The sequence below is a fragment of the Xiphias gladius genome, chromosome 12, assembly GCF_016859285.1.
Source record: "Xiphias gladius isolate SHS-SW01 ecotype Sanya breed wild chromosome 12, ASM1685928v1, whole genome shotgun sequence".
Taxonomy (NCBI): Eukaryota; Metazoa; Chordata; class Actinopteri; order Istiophoriformes; family Xiphiidae; genus Xiphias; species Xiphias gladius.
In genome coordinates, this window is record NC_053411.1 from 148,501 (window position 1) to 171,086 (window position 22,586).

General features: G+C 38.5%; 1 protein-coding gene across 1 annotated transcript in view; it reads left to right on the forward strand.

The window, feature by feature from the left end:
- The window catches only part of ache (acetylcholinesterase), a 35,655-nt gene that overhangs the window by 7,127 nt on the left and 5,942 nt on the right, over positions 1 to 22,586 (forward strand). Inside the window, exons 2-6 of the mRNA XM_040141506.1 lie at positions 16,674 to 17,199; positions 18,242 to 18,465; positions 18,584 to 18,844; positions 20,404 to 20,626; positions 21,230 to 21,475. Of these exons, the coding sequence (XP_039997440.1) occupies positions 16,767 to 17,199; positions 18,242 to 18,465; positions 18,584 to 18,844; positions 20,404 to 20,626; positions 21,230 to 21,475 (1,387 nt within the window). The 5' untranslated portion in view covers positions 16,674 to 16,766. The remainder of the gene's footprint in view (positions 1 to 16,673; positions 17,200 to 18,241; positions 18,466 to 18,583; positions 18,845 to 20,403; positions 20,627 to 21,229; positions 21,476 to 22,586) is intronic.

The following is a 22,586-nucleotide window of genomic DNA, read 5'->3' on the forward strand; positions in this document are numbered from 1 at the left end:
AGTGGGCCCATATCTACTGATGAGCCCTATCTTTTGGGCGTTTAGGGCAAGCAGCAAGGAAATGTCCCAATTATTTCGGTAAAAGGCACTCACCCATCCTTATGTGACATAGATGCTTTTCCGGAGATGGCTGTGCTCGACCTAACTGTAAGGGGTCCTGTGCGAAGGGGAGAGAATATCTGACAGGCTTGTTTACCTCAGAATGGACTCCTGTTCTCCCGAGAGTTGGGGAAGACAAGCAAGTTGCAGTTCATTGTTGTTTGTGCCCAGATTTCTCCAAACGTCTCTACTTCAAATGATTATCCAGCCTGGTAGCAAGGAAATCATGAGAGCTTAGGTTAGATGGTTCATCACATTATGCCAACTCATCCTTCATTTGATAACTCAGACCCCTGACAAACACTGCTCGCAATGGTTCCTCATTCCACAATGCATCAGCTGAAAAGTACAAAGAATAAACAGCCACACTCCTATTTCCCTGTCAGAGACTTAAATGGTTAGAAGCATTCCCTCAAAAGTCAGGGTGATCAAACACAGCTCAAAATCTGCTAATAAAATCCTCATAAGATCAAGTTATAGCTGGTTCATTAGCAAACACTGCCGCTGCCCACTCCAAAGCTCTTCCCTTCGACAACCCCATCATGTAATTCACCTTGGACTGGAAACATAGACAGAAACCTCTGCGTTTGTCCAACTCACCGACAAAGGGTTGTGGATCTGTGGCATAGGACTCTCTAAGCGATAGAGGCACCAGCACAGTGGCTGGATGAACAAGCTGAGGTGTCGGAACAGCTGAGATTAGAGGTGAAAAAGAGGGAGTCAACAAGTGAAGCTTGATGGGTAAATTCAGTAATCTGGTTCACCATGGCTTGATTGCTTTCTAATAAAATCCGTAATAACTGTGCTGTCCTAGCATAACGCGTTGACTAGAAACAGCGTGTGTCTGCTGGGTCCACAGTGGCCAGATCATTCTGTTACAATAACTTAACTTTGGACCCAAAGATGCAGAACACATACTCTGAGGGATGAGCAGTTTTAAATAGGATTTGTTGCAAACAGTATGATAGAAGGTTAGTTAATGTTCATCAGAGTCCTTTGGGTTAGGGGGTTGCAGTTCAGCTGGCGGAGCAGGGGGAGTTTAACAGCTGATTTTTTCTGAGCTTGACAGGTGGAACAGGAGGAGCTAAACAGATGTGTGTTTCAGGGCCGTTTGATCCACTTGGCGATTGGGGTTTGCGGCACAGCTGGACAGGCGATGAGGCAATGGTCCACACAGAAAGCAGGCCAGTACTGAGCTGGTGGCAGAACTGTACTGGAGTGGATACAATGATCCAAATGGGAAACAGGCAACAAGGAAGCAGCTGAACGTGACCGGTAACTGCAGCACACTGAAGGTATGAACTTGGTCCACAGGGAAACTCAGGGTTAGAAGCATTCAAATTCACACAAGGAACAATAGACTGGAACTTGGCCCTAAAGTTTATACCATAAGATACTTTGAATGATCTAGCAGAGGCAGGAGGGATGAGCTGGGGCTTAAATAGTGCAGTTGGTGGAGGAGTTGATGAGTTGATTAGATGCAGCTTTGCTGGTGAGTTGGCAGGAGATGAACCAGGCGGCCACGCCCAACTCCAGACTGACAGACTCACACACAAACAGAAGACAAACCGAAGAATTGAGGACAAACAAGCACATAAGGAAGGAGAAAACTGAGGAGAACACAGGGAACAAGGGAGAGATCTAGTCTACCAATGACAGATCTGTAGAGAAGAAAGGAAGGAAATTCCTGAATCCAGCTGTGCCAAGCTTGTCACATCATAACCAAGAATACTCGAGGCTATAATCACTGCCAAAGGTGCTTCAACTAAATACTGAGTAAAGGGTCAGAATTCTTATGTCACTGTGATATTTCAGTTTTTCCTTTTAAATAAATTTTCAAAAATTTCTAAAATTCTGTTTTTGCTTTGTCATTATGTGGTATTGACTATAAATTGAGGGAAAAATGAATTCAGCATAAGGCTGCAATAGTAAAATGTTATTACAATACAGTAATACAACATTTTTATGCTTCCGAATTGCAGCATGCTCTTCCCTTAAATGGTAAACCTGTTTATTTCAAAACTTCCACCTACTCTAGCGCATCAGCTTTGGTCTCCCTTCCTTAAACATAATTGGTATGAAGGCAGTCTTTTTTCTTCTTTGATTTCATTTTTTTGTCTTGCAGACTTTCTGAACTGTGCTTTATGCCTGAACTACTGCCTGTTCTAGACAGTAAGTCCTCAAACCTGAAAGATCATATACAGTGTTTGTCCCTACCCTCTGATACGGACCGTGGGAGCGTCTCCTGAAGTAGCGCCCCATGACGGCAGGCACACTGGATCTTTTTCGTCATGGTTACAATAATAAACACACGGTTAAGCTTATGAAATGGTAATGGTTTGGTTAGGTTTAGATACAAAAACTACTTGGTTAGGTTTAGGAAATTATCATGGTTTGGGTTAAAATAAGTACCTCCTTAAGGTTAGAGGGCCTTTGTTGTCATAGTTACAATTATAAAGGCACGGTTAAAGTTGTGGAACGGTCATGGATAAAACAAACAATGACTATTGGTTTCAACCTGTGTCAAAGTCCTGCGTTTTGCGGACACATGCATTTACTCATCACAATTTGCTGCTTTGCTTCACCTTTTTTGTTGACATTTTTGGGATGCTGCTGCTCAGGTCTCAAACTACACTCAGTCAGCTTGATCTCCAAGTTTGAAATCTTAATTTCTGCATCATGAAATTGTTTATGTGTTGCTTTTTTCAACATATAACTTGTCCCTCTCTTGACACAAGAGAGCTCCGCGTGCAGCTTTCTTTTATTAGCCTTTATCTGTTTTCTCATGTCCTCAGCAATTTTTTCACCATCCATAGTTCCCACATCCCCATGAACACAGACACTTGCTCTAGAACTGCCTTCTACCAGTACATGTTCAGTACTTTGTCTCTTTGGTAGTTTACACTTGGATTTTTCAAATCTTCACTGACACTGTGCTTCAGCTTTCTCATGTTTGAATGAGCCCTGAAGATGCACATTTTCGTCATGGAAAGCAAAGTTATGACAGATTATCTCAGTCATTCACTATTCACAGTTAGGCATATCCATCACTTTGAAATATTTTTATATCTCAAACATAACTCTGTTAATTAACAGACTTAAATCTAACTTCTAAATTCTCTCTAAAAAGACATGTTCAAGTGTATATTCACCCTGTCACACTACCTGTACTCCCTACCACCCTTCATTCTCATTTTATTGCAGCTCATTTGGTCTTTTCCTCCTGGGTGCCAAGCAAGAATTAAATTTAAAAAAAAAAACAAGAGCAGTGAGTGGGTCGGGCAGGGGCATGTGGTTGTAAGTATTTCATAGGATGCAGCTCTCATTTCTTCACTAATTGTTTAAAAATCCAAAACTTAAAACTAATAAGAACTTTACCCAGTTGTAGACATGACCATCATGAATAAGTAAATGTAGAAATATTTCTGTTTGTGATGGGTTTATTGGCAGAGACTGCTTAGAGGAAAAAAGAAAAAAACATTTCATACAGTGTAAAAAGGATTGATTGCAATAATAATTAAGTAGTGATATTCGCACAAGGTTTCTTAAAAGTCCATTGTCATTTCAGTTCAGTGATATGAAACGTACTTGAGTTATGAGTTTTAAAATTATCCTGAAGCTGAACTTTTAAGGCAGGATTTCATGTCTGCTGCCTGCAAGTTCTCTCCCTTGGGCAGTCTCAGATTTGTAGCTTCTGAAGGGTGCATTGCCCATTTCTTCATAAATTTTAAAAAAAGGCTCAAACAGAAAACAAAATCTGACCACACTGGGTCATACACAAGACTTTGGTGAAAAAAAAAACACCACTTAAGTAAAGTTTTCAGAGCTCATTTCCCACAGTGTAAATACAATTGATCAACAAGGAACACCCACAGTAGTGTTGAGACATGGATTGGTTACAATTTGAATGACTCAGTGGAAAATGGTCAAATGGTAAAATGAGGAAAGATGTTATTTTTTGGGGGTGGCATTTTCCCATTTTCCTTCCTGGTGGGTTGTCCAAAATAAGAGAGTTTTCAGCACAGCTTATTAGAAAAGAAAGTTAGTAGATAATGATTGATTGACCCCAAAAATAGTTCACAGTGATGTCTTCTTTACAGAAATATATATATCTACATTATGATTTCAGTGTTCATAGTGTGTTCTGCCCCCATTGTGATTCAATTGCGAGCAGAAAGTTTTACCTCTCTACATTTATGCACTGTTGTGCTCTCAAAAACCCCAAATAAAAAGGAGGAGAGATGCTTCACTGGTACTGGGTACTGTATGTGTTAGAGCAGGTCCTGACTACTACAACTTTTTTAAATATGTCATTTAGAATGAGCTTATGTGACTTTCAGTAACAACATATTGCCTTACAATACTATAACAAACCCATTCCTACATCCCCAAAGCTCATTACCAGAACCATTTATCCATAATTATCAGTGACCTGACCTATTCTGTTCATTTTAGACCTGGAAGCTAATCTTTACCTGTAGTCAAAGAGACTCAGATCTGGCTGCTCATATTGGCAATACAAGCAAATGTAGTCAGCATACAGCATCCGGTATGTGTCTTTCATCAGAACAATGTAATTTTGTGGATGCACAGCAAGTAAGTTACGCGCTGCTCTCACAGCGTGCGTAACTCCAATGGCAGCTGGAGCCAATCCCAACGTAACTCCAATGGCAGCTGGAGCCAATCCCAGCTGCCATTGGGCAAGAGGTGGGGTACACCCTGGATAGGTTGCCAGTCTATCACAGAGACAAGCAACCAGTCATGCTCACATTCACACCTACGGGCTATTTAGAGTCACCAATTAACCTGACCTACATGTCTTTGACCTGTGGGAGGAAGTCGAAGTACCCAGAGAAAACCCACTCAGGCACGGGGTGAACATGCAAACTCCACACAGAAAGGCCCTGGCTGAACCAGGGCCCTTGCTGTGAGGCGAAATTTGATAACCACTGCACCACCGAGCTGCCTTTGTCCAACCAACAGTGCAAAACTCAAAGATATTAAATTATCTAAGTTGGCGTTAATTACTAGTTTCTGTATTTACTATCATCTGCTATTAGCCTGTAGGTTGGAGTATTTCATCTATGCACTGCATAATGACCACCAGTACAGTCAAAACTGGTTGAGTGTTTCCTGTTCTACCAAATCATCCGGTCTTTCTTCCATGTCTGTACTGAAAAGTGCCACAGTGAGTAATAATTTGATTACCCAAGCCTTTTAATTCTCCCATTTTGTTGTTGGAGTTTTGCCTTGAAGGTTCTTTAATCTTTTCCATGTGATTTGAACATTATTTCTATATACCCCGATCAGCCACAACATTAAAACCAGTTACACTGTATATATACACCATTCAGCCAAAACATTAAAACCGGTAACTAGTTTAATGTTATGGCTGATCAATGTATATCATCTGACCATATGCACTTCTCCAGTGGATCTCTGTGATGAAGTTTTACCTGGCTGATCAAAGATTGGCACTGTAGTTGCATGTTGTTTCAGCAATCCTGAATACTAATTTTCCTAATACTATTTCTAGAAAATAAGTGATTTTAAAATTCACTGATAAATATATAGACGTATATTACATACACCAATTTTGACTTCTCTGTCAAGTGTTTTATCCTGAAAGACACGACTTGCACCCACCCCCAGTGAAACCAATCCTCCTGTGAACTTCATACACAAATTCCTCAGTCTAATTTGAGAAGTGACACACTTTCTCCCCACCAAGTCACATTCCAACCACTCAATGTCTTACTCTGCCCTCTTCTTTTTCCCTCCTTCTCCCTGTCTGTTCTGTTTTAATCTAATCCTCTTTCCCTCCTCTTTTTTTCAGGGATCGCCTTCAGAAGTTATCAGAAGTAGGACAGGTACACTGATCAAACTCTCAAAATACAAACATAAGTGGCTGTGTAGCTGTATGCAGCTTCATGAAGTCTTGTCATCACAGTGACCTTGCCTGTAGATACACCAAAAATAAAAACCTGTACTGTACGCATTTGGCAACCCACACTATAGGTGGTCGGTTGAATACAGAACCGTCAAGATATGGTCCCAGTATATAACTCAGCCTAAAACCAAAGAGTTGTGCTTTTACATTCTGTTTGTATACAGATAAAGTTTTATTTGTATTGGCTAGCAATTGCATGTGTACACATCCAGCAGACACAGAGCAAAATTAGCATTCATGTCTGTCCTTCTGCTGCAGTGTACAGTGGATTTATCAGAGCTTTTTCCACTGAAAACTGCTGCCTGCTGCTGCTGGAAACCACGCTGATAAGGGCTGAGTTTGCGAGCTGTAAAACCCTAATAAATTAAATTAAAGAGCCCAAAAAGTTCTTTAGAGCTGAGGGGAACTACAGAGCTGGTGATAATTCTCTGCGGCAACATCACTTCAAGCAACACTTTTCCCATTACGCATAGTTTTTTGGTCCATTGTTATTTTAAAAATATGAATTAGTAGTGTTCAAACATTTGCTAAACATTTGTAACTTTAAAGTATGTACTATAAAGTTTGAATATTGGAACATTTGCATTATTACCATTATACAAAAATTTTCAGCCAACTGCAAATCTTGAGACAGTATGTAATAATGATAAAGGTTTGTGGTTTGTACACTGGCCCACAACAGTGTTTTCAGTTTAAAATAAATAGCTTTATTTATAAATAAAGCCTTTTATGTTATCAAATGTTTGATTTGAGTAATCAATCAACAGACAAATCAAAGTAAAAACAATTGACATATTTTTCCAAAAATGACGGACAGTGATGTCCTTTTGTTATTTGGGTAACTGTGCAACACATGAATCGTGATGCAATCCCAGCAAGCTATTGCCAAAGTGGGGTCAAAACAACTGTAAACAGACTGTAGTAGATTAACCTTTAAGTTAATAATTTATAAATAATTAAGATAATTAAAATAATAAAAAAATATCTAATGTTCATATGAAAACATATTATAAAATAGTTTAGGAGTCAGACATTGATCCAGACTTAATTTTTATATTCTAAATTTAAGCTTATTATTTCAGTGTTTCCCTCAGAATTAGATTCTATTTGTGGTGCTAGTAGAATGGAGGGTGGGTTTCTCAAATTAATTGTTAAAAAAATACTGTATATAAGGTGCTCCACAACAAATGTTTGAATTGCCAACTGCTTTGTGACAAATAAACATCTGAACAATATATACAGCTCCATTGCTTCACGTTGTTCCAAAAAAGTAACAATGATTACATATTGCCAGTGACCAGTTAGCCCAGTCCTCGCACACGGATGCTCTCATGCGCACCCCGAATGACAGGCAAAGAGATGTGGAGAACAACAATGAAATAAGCTTGAGACAAGCTTGAGACACTGCTCACTGTAAGATGTCAATATGTCCCTTCTTCCACTGTACAACTTCTTTGTATAAATTACATTCTCACTCTAAACAAACCACACTGCAGTTCTCAGGGAAGAGGATTGAACAACGCTGCCTGCTTCTTCTGTTCCTGCATTCTCTGCCCCTTCCCTCTCTTACATTACATGTGGTCCTGCCTTGATTTTTGGCTCTCCTCATTTGGTATTGCATTAGTAAATTCATACCATAAACTGTAGAAAAAGTGGACCTAGTGCCTGTATTGTCTTTTGAAGAGAATTTGTGATACCTGGAATTTGTTGGACATGAACTATTTATTGTCAGTTGTTGACGCCACAAAATTAAAACTGAAATAAAAACAGAGGAGTGAAACATGGTCTGGGGCGAGGCTGAGCATTATGTGAACATCCACAGCAATTTTTTGAGAAAGGAAACCAAACTAGAAAGGATAGCGCATTTGCAGTCAGGGTCCCAGGACCCTGCAGCTGCCTGATGGAGGAAATCAGGTTGGCTGAGTCAGCACAAACTTTTGAATCTCTTCTTAAAACATACTTAAATCAGAGAGCCTATCCTGATTTTTTTGAATTTTACTTGAATTATCTTAATTTTTCATCTTATTTCTTTTCATTTCTTTATTTATTGATTTTGTCTTGTAATGAAATCTAATTATATTTTGTTGATTTCACTTTACTTTGATTTTTGTTTATCTTTAAATTTCTATCTAATAAAATGTTTAACAAAAATCTTCCTCAGTTTCCATATCAACTAATTTTCTGCATTACACTGAGACTTAAAGGATTTTAGTAACGTCCAGTGGCAGCTGTGGGAAACTGCAACAACATCAGCAAATGCATATCTAAGGCTGCACATCTAAGTTTCTAATAGAGCCCAACTGATACATCAGCGGGCTGATTTTATCGGCCGATGTAAGCTAATTGCAGATAAATCGGTATCAGCATTTATAAAAGTCGTTAAGTAACAAGAAATTAAAATAATGGAAAGCCAAAGAGGGGTTTGGGCTATTTTATTACAATGACCTTTATTGTGTAGTTTGACCTCCAGAGAGCACTGTGATTCACAGCACACTAATCCCTGTGAGTTCACTCACAGTACACAGCACAGCTCAGTTGACTACTGCAGAGCGGAACAGAGTGCCTTATTTGTGACAGTCAGTAAGACAGTTCTAGTATGTAAATGAACAGCCACAAAGCTAGCTAATGCCATGGCTTATCAGAGGAAGACAGCTAATGAGCCATGTAGCATTATACTCATTCCGCCTAAATGACGCAATGGTAAATGTGCCCGCACCTTGTAGGTTAGTAGTTACAGTCAATGCATTGGAAACAGTCTGATTTTCACAGAAGATATCAGTGTTAGTTTGTCTCAAAAGTTTAAAGCTGTGCCTTTTCACAATTAACGCTAACAAACTAAACTATAACTGGTAATATTAGAGGGATAATTACACCAGCCGAAAAAAATTTGAAATAAATCACTGTACACTGAGACGGATAAATGACTGAAAGCTGCTTCAGACCCTCCCCATGCCCCCTTCGCACTTGTATATTTTCTTGATTCTGCAGCAGTGCTTAATTTTAGTCGCTGTATCAGTTTTCTGCATTATTAAAGATGGCATGTTTTTAAAAAAGTGACATAAATAGTGGCTGGAAAATACTTTCCTGTAGCTTGCACTGTATCTATAGAAATAAAAGACTACTAGTAAATGGATAAACTGGATAAGTGAATACATTAAAATTGTGACAGACTTGGTGACAGGTTATTGTAACTATCAAAAATTTAACCCAATACCTATTATATAATTTGTTTTTGTCTATGAAGGAGAATCCTTGGACCCTTGTTTTAGCCAATTATAATCAAATTCAGCAACAGTAATATATTATATAATATATTATTTTTTATCATACACTTTTAATTTATTTTGTTCTATTTGTGTTGTCGCTCAAGTTTACTGTTTTTGACAATTGAAAAAGTTTATTTTTCAACTGTATAATGTCCAGTACATATCTTGGCCAGAACATACATTTTTGTTTTTGTTATATATTTCTGTTAAAAAATAAATATCAGCAGATATATCTTTATCATATTTTTTAAACCCTAAAATATCGAAAATCCTGTATCGGAAGTATTATGCTGGCAAGTAGTGTTGAGTTCTATAGCTAGTTCCAGTCTGGATCTGGTTCCCATTTGGCAAAAACCCAAGAGACCCAACCCAAATAAAATTGGTAGTAGAACAACTTCATCATTATAAATTATCAGTGGGTGTGTCAGGGGCCGGCATCCATTTCAGGCCACTGCTTTAGATATTTATCATTTTCACCTTTTTGCAATAACATTTTATACTGTTTTTCTTTTTGTGCAATTATCCAATCTCCAGTGCAATATTTCAGTGCAATGCTACTCCTGGTGTTTATTACTATCAGGTCTGTATATGTGATAGGTGTATATAGTTCATATAGTTTTTTATGACTCACTCATTCTTTTTTTTCCACTTTTGATCTACTGTAACAAGTGAATTTCCCCTGTGGGGATCATCAATAAAGTTTCATGTCATTTCATCTCTCATCTCAGTCGTGGCCAGTCACTTCAGCTTCATTCCTCTTTCAAAGCACTGCAATGGAGCTGATCCCAGACCAGCTTGGTTCCTGGACCAGCTTCCTTTGTCAGGAAACTGATGTTTTCATGTGGGGCATGCAAAGGTCTTAGAAGGAAATACATAGCAGCTGAAATTCAGCACCACAAAAGATGGATGAAAGTAAGGACTTGGAGGAGTTTCAGCATAGAACCTTCTGTTGATTTTTCTGTGAAAGGCTTGTAATGTGAAACAGCACCAGTTACATTTCAAAGGCAAGACAAATGAGAACAAATGAGAAAACTGTGAGGCTGCTGCCAGTTAAATGAACATAAGAACAGAGACATGGGATTGAAACATGTACCACTGCTGCTTTCCCATTTTAGTGAAATGCATAATTTCACAGCTCTCCATGTTGCTCTTACCTACGGGTTGCTATACTGAGCTAGTGGAAATGGGCATTTGAGTACACATTCCTAGACCTTTAAGTTTGTCCAGTGCTACAGCAGATACGTATGTCTCCTCTACCAGTGTCTGCATCACAAAAATCAAAGTGACAAAAACATCATATTGATTTTAGCCTACAAGTGCCTAGCCCTCATAGACTTACAACACACAACTCAAGTCTGGTATAATCATCAAGTAGAAATCAGAAGAGCAGAAGGAAATTTTACTAATAAATATAGCATATAATCAGACAATGCAATGGTAATTTAGATTTGTACCAAACAGCAACATCTTTTCTTACACATATTCAATTCAATTCAATTCAATTTTATTTATGTAGTGCCAAATCATAACAGAGGTTATCTCAGGGCACTTTTCATGTAGAGCAGGTCTAGACCGTACTCTTTATAGTTATATTTACAGACACCCAATATTCCCCCGTGAGCAACCACTAGGCAACAGCGGCATTCATAAATTCCCTTTTAACAGGTAGAAACCTTGAACAGAACCCAGCTCATGGTGGGTGGCCGTCTGCCCCAACCGGCTGGGTTGGGGGGGGGCATAGCACAGTACAGGTATAATATAAAGATGTATAACAATAATGAGACTAATAATAAAACTAATATATAATAATATATAACCAAATATAATAATAGTAATGATAATCATAATAATTGAAGCGGTGGGGGTTGAGCAGGATCATGGGGGCAGTAGGTGGTTTGCAGTCACAGATCCAGACTCTGTAGCACCAGGGGCAGAAGGACCTGCAGAAAGCGTCAGGAAGAGAGAGGAGAGAGACGAAAAAGCACAGAACTACGGGAGAGAGAAGTCAAGTTAGTAACAAGCATTGATGCCATATGAACACGTACAGATGGAGAGGAAAAGGAGGAGAGAGGAGCTCGGTGCATCATGGGAAGTCACCCAGCAGTCTAAGCCTATAGCAGTATAACTAGGTGATGGTTCAAGCCGGGCCTTAGCCACCCCTAACTATAAGCTTTATCAAAAAGGAAGGTTTTAAGACGACTCTTAAATGTGGAGAGGGTGTCTGCCTCCTGGACCCATACAGGAAGATGGCTCCACAGTAGAGGAGCCTGATAACTGAAGGCTCTGCCTCCCATTCTACTTTTGGAGACTCTAGGAACCATAAGCAAGTCTGCGTTCTGTGAGTGCACTATTCTAGTGGGAGTAATAGGGTACTATGAGCTCTGTCAGATATAATGATGCCTGACCATTAAGGGCTTTGTAGGTGAGGAGGAGGATTTTAAATTCTATTCTGGATTTTACAGGGAGCCAATGCAGAGAAGCTAACACAGGAGAAATGTGATCTCTTTTTGTAGTTCCTGTCAGTACTTGCACTGCTGCATTCTGGATCAGCTGGAGAGTATTTAAAGATTTGTTGGGACAGCCCGATAATAAGGAATTACAATAATCCAGACTAGGAGTAACAAAACCATGGACTAGTTTTTCTGAGAAAAGATGTGCCTGATTTTTGCAATGGTACATAGGTGAAAAAAGGCCGTCCTTGGGGTTAGTTTTAAAGTTAAAAGACATATCCTGATCAAAGATAACTCCAACATTCCTAACAGTGGTGCTGGAGGCCAGGGCAATAGAATACATAATGAACAGTTTGCACTTAGTGTTAGGACTATTACACAGCAACTTGTTTAGAGACATGAGAATAAATATACTGCTGTCCACACATGTTTATATGGCTGTTCCAGAGCTGGATCATCTCAAATTTATTTGTGATGTTTGAATCGTTCCAGCCCCTATCACCACTGATGATATGAAATTTGTGTTAATTTATGAACTCATTACAGAGCTGTTCGATCATTTTAATCGAGCAGCTCTGTAATGAAGTGTGTTACAATTTACATGTTCATAGAACCTCCAAATACTAGAAGCATATTCTTCAAGACACACACAAGGCTTTTGCAGTATGAATCCAAAATCCACAGACAACAGATGTGTACGCAATTTTTATTTATAATGCATCCAGTGAAACATGAACATGGGAAAATGACAACATTAATGTCAAGGTGACCCTTGCAGCCATAAAATGCAGAAAGTATAATTTGTATGAAAGTATCATCCTGACTTAAGTCAACTTGCCATCCGATGTAGTGCAGATTTGAACCAAATTTCCAGAAAATCTGAAAAAAAAGTGAATCAATGCTCGTTTCCATTGATTACTGTTATGTGGATGTTAGGAATTGGTTTATGGAGATAAACAGTTAATGGTGCTGATTCTCCTGTCAGTGCCATTGGAACATTACAGAAGAGGAGGATACAACGACGTGGTCATGAAAAGAATTCAAACAAAGTGGAAAACATGATGTAAGTCTGATGTTTCATGTATTAATTTGAGAAAAGGTACAGTTTCCACATTACTCCACACAGACTTGTAGGGGGTAGGAATCTTTGGGAATGTCATGATTTGATATGATTCCGATTCTTGGTGTCATGACTTGATGCAGAATTGTTTTTCCGGTTCAAAAACAATTCTTGATTCAATAAATAGAAAGGGGGCACTCTGCAGGCTCGTACTCCACTGAAATGCAGTATGGTGAATGGACTGCACTTATATAGTGCTTGTCTTATTGACCACTCAAAGCGCTTTACACAACATGCCACATTCACACAGCGCGTTTCTATACATAACTTGGGTTCAGTAACTTGCCCAAGGATTCTTCAACATGGAGACTGGAGGAGCCGGGGATGGAACCACCGACCTTCCGGATGACCTGCTGTACATAACTGACAGTTAAGCTAACTGGTCTTGATGAAGGACTATCTGACCAAATAGAAAAAAAAGCGCAACACTCCATAATGTTGTTTTTAAAGTTATTTCTCCAGCTGTGGAGAGCAGCCTCTCTGCTGCAACGTTAGTACCAGGGAAAGCCATTAATATCCACAGAGCTGTAAGGGAGTTATTTTCTTGGTCTGCCCAAAGTTGGCTCTAAGTTTTTTAAAGCACAGCAGTATGTGTGTATAAAATAATGGTGTTTTTGTGCTGTATTTTTCTTCCTGTCAAAATAACGTAATTACAGATACACAAAAATCAAATTTTTCTGTTTGTGAATTGATTGATTGATTAAGTCGTTTTCCATTGCACTCAGTCTCAGTTTGTTTTTATCTACACACCAATTCAGAACATTTTTTCTTTTATTTTCTGGTGTTTTTACTCCGGTCTCTTAAAGCTTAAAATTGAAAATGTGCATTGAAAAGGTGGCTGGAAAAGCACTTAATGTTTTATTTTGTTCATAACTGATCTCAGCAGGTAGAATGCTACTACTTTTTAGGTTAGCAGAGATGGCCTGTCAGATGCTCATCAAAATAAAGCCTCAATATTTATATTGTTCACAATATGACAGCTCTATTGAAACAAAATTAAAAGGAACTGTACTTCTTGTTGTCTGAAATGCACTATTTGTGTTTTGTCCTTGTTTGCCATTTTTCTCCACTTCCAGCACCGTTCAGCCACAACATTTAGTATGTTCCACAGATCTTTTTTATGTAATGCTTACTAGCAGTACATGAGTATAACATCTTTGTAAGGTCCTGTCAGTTTGTGTTTGCTTATAAATGTGCAACAATGTCTGGAGACAGTTGTCTCCCACCTGTCAGGTTGGAGGTTACTGTTTATATTTGTAATGTATGGCTGTCATAGTGACAGGATTAGCTTGGAGGTACTGTAAGGGATAGGGGGCAGCTGTGTGTGTGCATGTGTGTGCATGTGTGTGTGGATACTATTTCCGAACAACTCAGTTGTACATAGAAGATCTATTTTGGTGATGTCACCTTACTCTGTCCCTCATGTATACAGTACATTCACTCAAACAAAGAAAATGACAATGTTATCAATCAAATTTGAATACTACAACCTTTTTCAAAATGGACATTGTGAATAAAATCGAAAGAGGAGATTCTCTTTTATGTTTGCTGAGTCACAGATAGATCTCCCAAATGGTCATGTAAAAAAAAAAAAAAAAACGAGCATAGCAAAATATGTCTCACAATATTAACATTACTTTACAACCACAGCAAACAGTATGCAGCTTATATATCTACTCCAGCATCAAATTATGTGCCTGTGTTATCATAGTGTACTTAGCTTGCATAGAGTTTACTGAAGAACGTAACAGATAATTTTGTGCAGCTTGTGCTGATACTCAGTATCCATTAGGGATTATACCATTAACAAACTGCAGATGAGTATTTTCATAGCTCAAACATTATCAGCATTGATCCTATAAATTAAATTTATGGGGTTAAGACCCCATAAATTGCAGCTATTTCATACACCCATCACCAACAACAACCACAGTAAAAACAAAATGGTGACCCACTTCAACATTGCTCCATAGTACCACTAGTGGCCAAAACTCCACAGGGTACCTTTAAGCCCAAATTTACTTGCTAAACTGCACCATGTAAGCACAATGTTTAAACTGAAATAATAAAGACTGTAAAACCTGTTTTTAACCCAGGGCCCCATTTTAAACCTGATTTTAACAAGACAGAGCCTCAAGATAAAGTAATAATCCAGGTGTCCCTTGAGGCTCCTACCATATCAGTGTATAATATGCTTCAGTGGTGCATACCAAAATTATTACCCCACACTAACTGCAGGTAGGTGGCAGCAGTAACCCCATGTACTGTAGCCATGAGTGGACAAGACCTGAAACCCTGAGGCACCTACTCCAGGTCCGCTGTGTTAGTTGACTGTTGTGAACTAGCTCCCTCAGAGATCAAAATTCACCTAGCATTTGCATGAAGCAACTGTAGTAACTAAATATGGTTCATCAACATCTCAGCTAAGACAGTGTAGTGGCTTTTACTGGGACTCTTATGCATGAGCTGTAAACTCTACACAAATATTCAAGAACAGGAACCACAATATGGTCAGGAGCTGCAATTTTTTGATAAAGGAAAAGTGTGTCACAACATACCATTATAAATGCAGCATTGTGGTGCTACAGAGATCCCCCGCCCTACAATTCATATTCTTCAGGTGTAAAGGAATATGCTTGATTGGTACCCCAGCAAAAATCACATAATCTCTTTTTGAAAACGAAATGTAAAAACGTTTTTGCACATCGTTCAGCCCATGTCGAATATTTTATCCATCAGAGTTTTTCACCAAACAGCAGCCACTCCTGAACATAAAAAGAAGCAGTGAAAAGTCTTTTCTGGGATCCCCCAGCCCGCCAACACATCTTCATTTATTGTACTGTCTACTAATAACCTGCACCAGGGTATGTAGACATCCTGGTGAACCCTCACATGTGTTTAACTGGCTGCCTAAATCTAGAAATGAAAAATGCTGTTCAAGTAGCCTTTTATTTATTATATTTATTTATATGTGATTTGATTTAATGATATGATCATAATGTTTTATAATTTTATCATATTTTAGAATATTTTATCATATTCTGTTGTCAAAATGAATGATTACAGGCAAATTGTAATTAAAAACAAAATGAATTTATCGTGGTGACACTTTTCAGATTCAGTGCTTAACAGTTCATTACTATAAACATCATTACTGATTATTTTAGACATGATTTTGCAAGTATTTGTGAGAGAAACCCAAAGCTATCTCCAGTGACTGAAAAAGATTCTGTTTATTAGTGATTTGTTCTTTTCAAGTGACATTCAACCCAGTCTTGCCTAAAACACACATTATCTTATAATAATAATATTTATAATAATATTATAAATAAAGAGCAACCTTTATTAATGGACAGACATAAAAATTTGCTGCAGATTTTCATGCACTCCAGAGGATGATTTGTTGGCAAATTTTCTGATTGATTCATGCATCTACAAAAATGAACCCTTGTGAAAGACCCCAAGACAAAGTATAAAGATGTGGTTTGAAGCTGAATGAAGGAGATTTGATTCCATATAGAATTTAAGAGATGCGTGCCCAATATTACACATGTTAAAAATAATCATTTCGATTTGAGTTGTCCGCCTGTCTGAACAAATCTTTGAACCGACCTCGATGACACTTCCAGGCTTCCTATTTCCTCTGTCCTCTCATCCCATTCCTCGTCTGATTTCTCCCTCCCTCTTTCAGTCTGTTCTCCATCACACTCTTTTTTGTAATCACATTACTCTCTCACTCACTCTCTCTCTTTCTCTCTCTTTCTCTCTCCCCCTCTGTCTGTCTGTAGATCTGAGGGGAAGCATAGCAGACCCTGCCCTCCCTGACTGGAGAGGGAATCACAACCACTGCTCCAGCCAAACAGACCATCTCTGCCTCCATCATGCAGACCTCCACTCTTCTCCTCCTCTCCCCAATCTTCCTCCTGTCTCTCCTCATCCCTGCCTGGTCCACACAGAGCGAAGCAGACCTCATCGTACAGACACGTACTGGTCGAGTCCGGGGCATCCGCCTGCTGGTGCCGGACCGAAGCTATGTCACTGCTTTCCTGGGCATCCCCTTCGCTGAGCCACCAGTGGGGAAGCGACGTTTCCGTCGTGCTGAGCCCAAGCGTCCGTGGACAGGGGTGTATGAGGCCAATGCCTACCCCAATGCCTGCTACCAGTTTGTGGACACATCATTCCCCGGCTTCCAGGGCAGTGAGATGTGGAACCCCAACAGGGACATGAGCGAGGACTGCCTGTATGTCAATGTCTGGGTGCCCTCCTCAACCAGACCACACAATCTCACTGTTATGGTGTGGATCTACGGCGGAGGTAATTGATCATTACTATCAGATTCAGAATGAGTCCTTCTTCTCAGGCTCATTATTACATTGGGGGCACTGGCCTTACAGTGAATAGCAAACAGAAACAAAGCCCCCTTTAAGATAATTAAAAGATAACACCTGTAAAATAGGTCAACAGTATCCTGCCAATAATGACAGTAGCTAGAAACAAATGCACAGAAGACAATAGCATGCTGTGGAAATGGTCATCAGTGATATGTTAAGTAATGTATCAGCTATCACCATTTATTCTAAATTCAAACTACTATTTGAGCATCTGGAAAAAAATATGTTTATGATCTGTAATGACCTGTTTGAATTCAAAATGCATTTGGTTGTGCCTTGTACTCCAGCAAGGGGCATAAAAGATTGCCAATTCTTTTTCAATATAAGCATCTGTTTAATGTAATGTATTCCTCCACTCTTTTAAGGAGACAATCTGGAAGTAGTTGTTTTCACTCACAGAGAAAGTATTGGATTGAGTAGAGTCACAGTACTTGTTTAAATTGCTCGAACTCTATGGATTTTGATGTAATTTGGGACATGGCTGCCCTCTCTCACCATTATTATGTGTCGTTGCAATTGAGTCAGTGGCCACAACAATTAGCAGTGAGCTGCAAATAAAAGAAATAGTAAGAGTTGGTACGGGGGACATGGTTTTATTATATGCAGACAACATACTCTTTATAATGTGATCTACAACTACAAAATCTACAAAATCAACAACTACAAGGGATTTTTGACCAAATTTCAAGTAATAAAGTAAACATTCAAGAAAGGAAAGGGAGATAAAGCAACCCAAACTATGATCTTTCTTAATCTGATAACTTTAAACTGTGTTTTTATAAATGTAAATATATTGGTATATGGATAACTCTAGACATACATCTCAAACTGTATACTTTAAAAAACTGTATCATTCAATTATAATCACCCTGTTAGCATTAGTTTTTTAGACAGCAAAGCTTCTGTCTGTTGTTGTGCATTGTGATACAATTACTGTACTTAAGTGTGATATTTAACATTTCCAGGATTCTACAGTGGCTCTTCTTCGCTGGACGTGTATGACGGTCGTTACCTAGCTCACAGTGAGACAGTAATTGTGGTTTCCATGAACTATCGGATCGGTGCCTTTGGCTTCCTGGCTCTGCATGGTTCCTCTGAGGCTCCTGGCAACGTCGGTCTGCTGGACCAAAGGATGGCACTGCAGTGGGTACAAGACAACATCCATTTCTTTGGTGGAAACCCCAAACAGGTTAGTTTTTCACTGTTTAATGTACAGTATCTATCCTTTTGTCTCTAAACAAGGAATCAAGTGTAAGCTAATTCTGATCCTGTTCTCTCTATTGGCTTTCTTTTTACCTGTTAAACAGGTGACTATCTTTGGGGAAAGTGCTGGTGGTGCTTCAGTAGGATTTCACCTCTTGTCTCCAGACAGCCGGCCTACCTTCACCAGGGCCATCCTCCAGAGTGGGGTCCCAAACTGCCCCTGGGCGTCGGTCAGCCCTGCTGAGGCCCGCAGACGGGCCATGCTGCTGGGGAAACTGGTTGGCTGTAATGGAGGCAATGACACCGAGCTGGTGGATTGTCTGCGCAGTAAAACTCCACAGGAGCTCATCGACCAGGAGTGGCAGGTAATGCTGATTCAGTCAGTAGCCAGTAAGTGAAGTTCACTTCATCCTCTTTTAGGCTATGACACACCTTCTTTCTCACACCCTATTACACAGTCCCTATTATTTATATTTTTTAGCCATCTAGATCCCTGCAGATGGTAGTTTTACACATCCTGCTTTAGTTTGACTAGTTGTGGGCAGTCAAAATAAAATTTGGATTGCATTTATTTAGTAGTTTTGTGACGCTATACATTTTGATGTGTCAATGGCTTGAATGTTTATGACAAATACAACACCTACTTCTGTTTAAGTGTTGTTATATTAAGTATATTTCTTATTGACAAAAAAAACAATTAAAAGATCAAAACCAGCAATTAATTGATCCCACTAAAAAGTATTGTGTGTGGATCCAAAGTTTTATGTATCTTATTCCTCTGTGCCATAGAGTTCCACTGTTGTCCAAAAGCTAGTCAGTGAGACACACCGTTGCATGTTCCTTCACTTCCATGATCACACATTAAATCCAAATAAACTAGAGCACCAAATGTGGATTAATCGACTGTTGAACATAATTCCCAACAAATGCACTCTAAAAACTTCAGTGATCAACTGTTTTAGGTGATGACCAATGATGTGATGTTAGGTTGGCTCTTCTTAAGATACTTGTTGACAGTAAGAAAAATGTAGAATAACATCAGACTAATCCTTTAAATTCTCCATCATTCTGACCAGCGATTGGACTTTCAAAAATTCAAAACACCTGGAAAAAATTTTTGGTAGAATGCCATGTCATCTTATCAAGCAGTGGAGCAGTATGAAGATCTTACTTTGAGGATTATTATGGTGAGTGAAATAAATTAAATCCTCTATCAAGTAATATGAAAGTAATATTTATATTGTGATTTCAATATATATTATGATATAGTAAATTTTCTGGAAACTGTTTATTTATAGATAAAATAACCAGACAGGGATGTCTGTTTTTGACTAATGCTGAAAAATAAATACCTGACAAATCAAGAAACTTCATCACATCGATGCTAAGATCATATAAAAATCAAATGTTGCCTGCTCACTGATTTACAACATTTTCCACAACAGTATAATACAACCAGATATATTAAAGGGATAGATGGCTATATATATATAAACAGTATGGAAAAATCGTCTCGGTGTACATTTTAATATCGCCCACCCCAAGACCTAGATAAAATCACAAAGAAACAAGGAACTGTGGAGATCTGATATGATAGAAATTTAATCTCATTCTGTTCTTTTTCTAAATAACGTTTGTTGCAGTGTGTAAAATTTAATCAAATGTTAACATTTAGTGCTGTGTTGCAGCACGTCAAACAGACTACATAGCATAGTATAAGACGTAAGTGAACTGAAGTGCTGACCTGGATACAGACCTCTTCTTGGTGTTATTTCACTAAATTACTTGCGCTAAGTGGATTCAGTTAAATTGACATTTTAATTTTCAGTTGTGACATTTGGTCTGCTATGTGTTTGCGTGTCATTTCACAGTCACTTAGATCAACTCAGTGGTACATTTGGATTTGTCATCTTCTTCTGAGCAGGTCCTGCCATGGTCAGCCCTCTTCCGGTTTTCATTTGTCCCCGTTGTGGATGGCGAGGTTCTGCCCGACACTCCTGAGGCCATGCTTAACTCAGGCAACTTTAAAGACACTCAGATCCTCCTCGGGGTCAACCAGGATGAGGGCTCCTACTTCCTGCTGTACGGAGCACCGGGCTTCAGCAAGGACAATGAGAGCCTCATCTCCAGAGAGGACTTCCTGGAAGGTGAAGCTCACTCACTCAGCTAGATAAAATGGGCAGGGACAAAAAGACAATACAATATAATTTTAAGAGAAGGCCCCTTTACAACAGTAATGCAAAGCTCATTTAAAATGGACTATACATTGATCCTGCAGTCACAACATCGAGGACAGTTGCTGCTGAAATATCAATCACATTGTTTCCATGTGTAATGATGTATGCTTTAACGTTAATGAGCCATATAATGATTATCTGTGCAGTTCTGACTTATTAAATTATACAGTAAAATTAGTCTAATTTAAAAAAAAAATTAAAATGCATTTGGTTTTTTTAAGTTTGTTTTCATGATTCTTTAACCTAAGTAATAAGCTAGCATTACATGAAACATCACCACAAAACAGAAAGTGGCATAATAGTTTCTAAACTGTTCATATAATTGCCTAAACTAACAGTAAACTAACAATGATCATTCTGTTAACATAATCAGAGAGAATCATATAGAGTAAATCACCACTTTCAAATTCCACCAAAAGAATTAAAGTTATTATAATTTACCACATCACAGCCACAATTATACCTGTAAAACAATAAAAATACACTTGAAAACTTTAAACTACATTCTGCCAGGTGTCAAGCTGAGCGTACCACATGCTAACGATATTGGTCTTGAGGCGGTGGTGCTGCAGTATACTGACTGGATGGATGAGAATAATGGGGTGAAGAACCGGGATGCCATGGACGACATTGTTGGCGACCACAACATCATCTGCCCACTGGCCCACTTTGCTCGCTCCTACGCCCAGCACAACACCCTTAAGGCTAACATGGGAGGAGCCGGCTTTGGAATGGTGAACAGTGGAGTAAACTCACAAGGTAAGATAATTGAGTGTGTGTGTTCCATTTACCACAGAAGTGTATCTGTGTGTGTGTGTGTGTGTGTGTGTGTGTGTGTGTGTGTGTGTGTGTGTGTGTGTATGTGTGTGTGTGTGTGTGTGTGCATATATATATATATATATATATATATATATATATATACATATATGAACAATAATAATTATATAACGACAATAGTAATCATCATCATCACTATCATCACTTTCTACCACACCATCACTACCACTACCATCAACTCTATAGAGATGTAACAATAAACTAAATAAATAAAAATTAAGTAATTAAATAAATAAGTTAAACAGATATGTACACAAATAAATAACAGTAATGATAATAAGCAAAATGAATAAATTTTCTGTGTTTTAAGACATGGTCTTTAGATTTATTTTGTTCTAGTTCTATCTATGACTTACTGTAGTTGTCCTTTTGAATCAATTTGATTAAATACTATAGTTGATTTTTCCAAGAAGTAAAGTTGAAAGTTTGGTCCCTCCAAACCACCTTTTAATTTTTCCTTTTGTAATGTTGAAAGAGAGAATTTGGGTTTTTTGTTTTTCTGGTAGACGGGAGTAGTTAAGGAGTCAAGTGATTTAAACCATTTGTCTTTGGGTTTAGTGGGACGCTTTGAAAACAGACACATCTTATAACTTTTTTAACAAAGGAATGTAATTGGGGTTGAATAGCTTTGACAGCCTGGGGACGATATTCATATCTAAATGTTTAATGAATTCCAATATGAAGTGAGAGGTGAGAATCTTGGGCTTTGGAATCTCAGGCATCGTCAGACTGGTAGTATAGTTGATTTATTCAGGTTTATCGTCTAGTTTTGAATAAACTGAAAAACCTGTTAATAACGTTGAAAGCTTCATGTAGTGGCATCAGAACTGCATATATAATTATAAATCATATATATAAATTATAATTAATAATAAAAACTGTGTAAGGCTAATTTCATGTTGTGAATTTATGTCTTGGATTCCTTTCATTTATTGTATTGTTGTATTACTGCTGAAAGTAGTTCAATGAAGACAGCAAATAAAGACGGAGAGAGTGGGCATTCTTGTCTGGTTCCCTGGTGAGGTATGAAGCT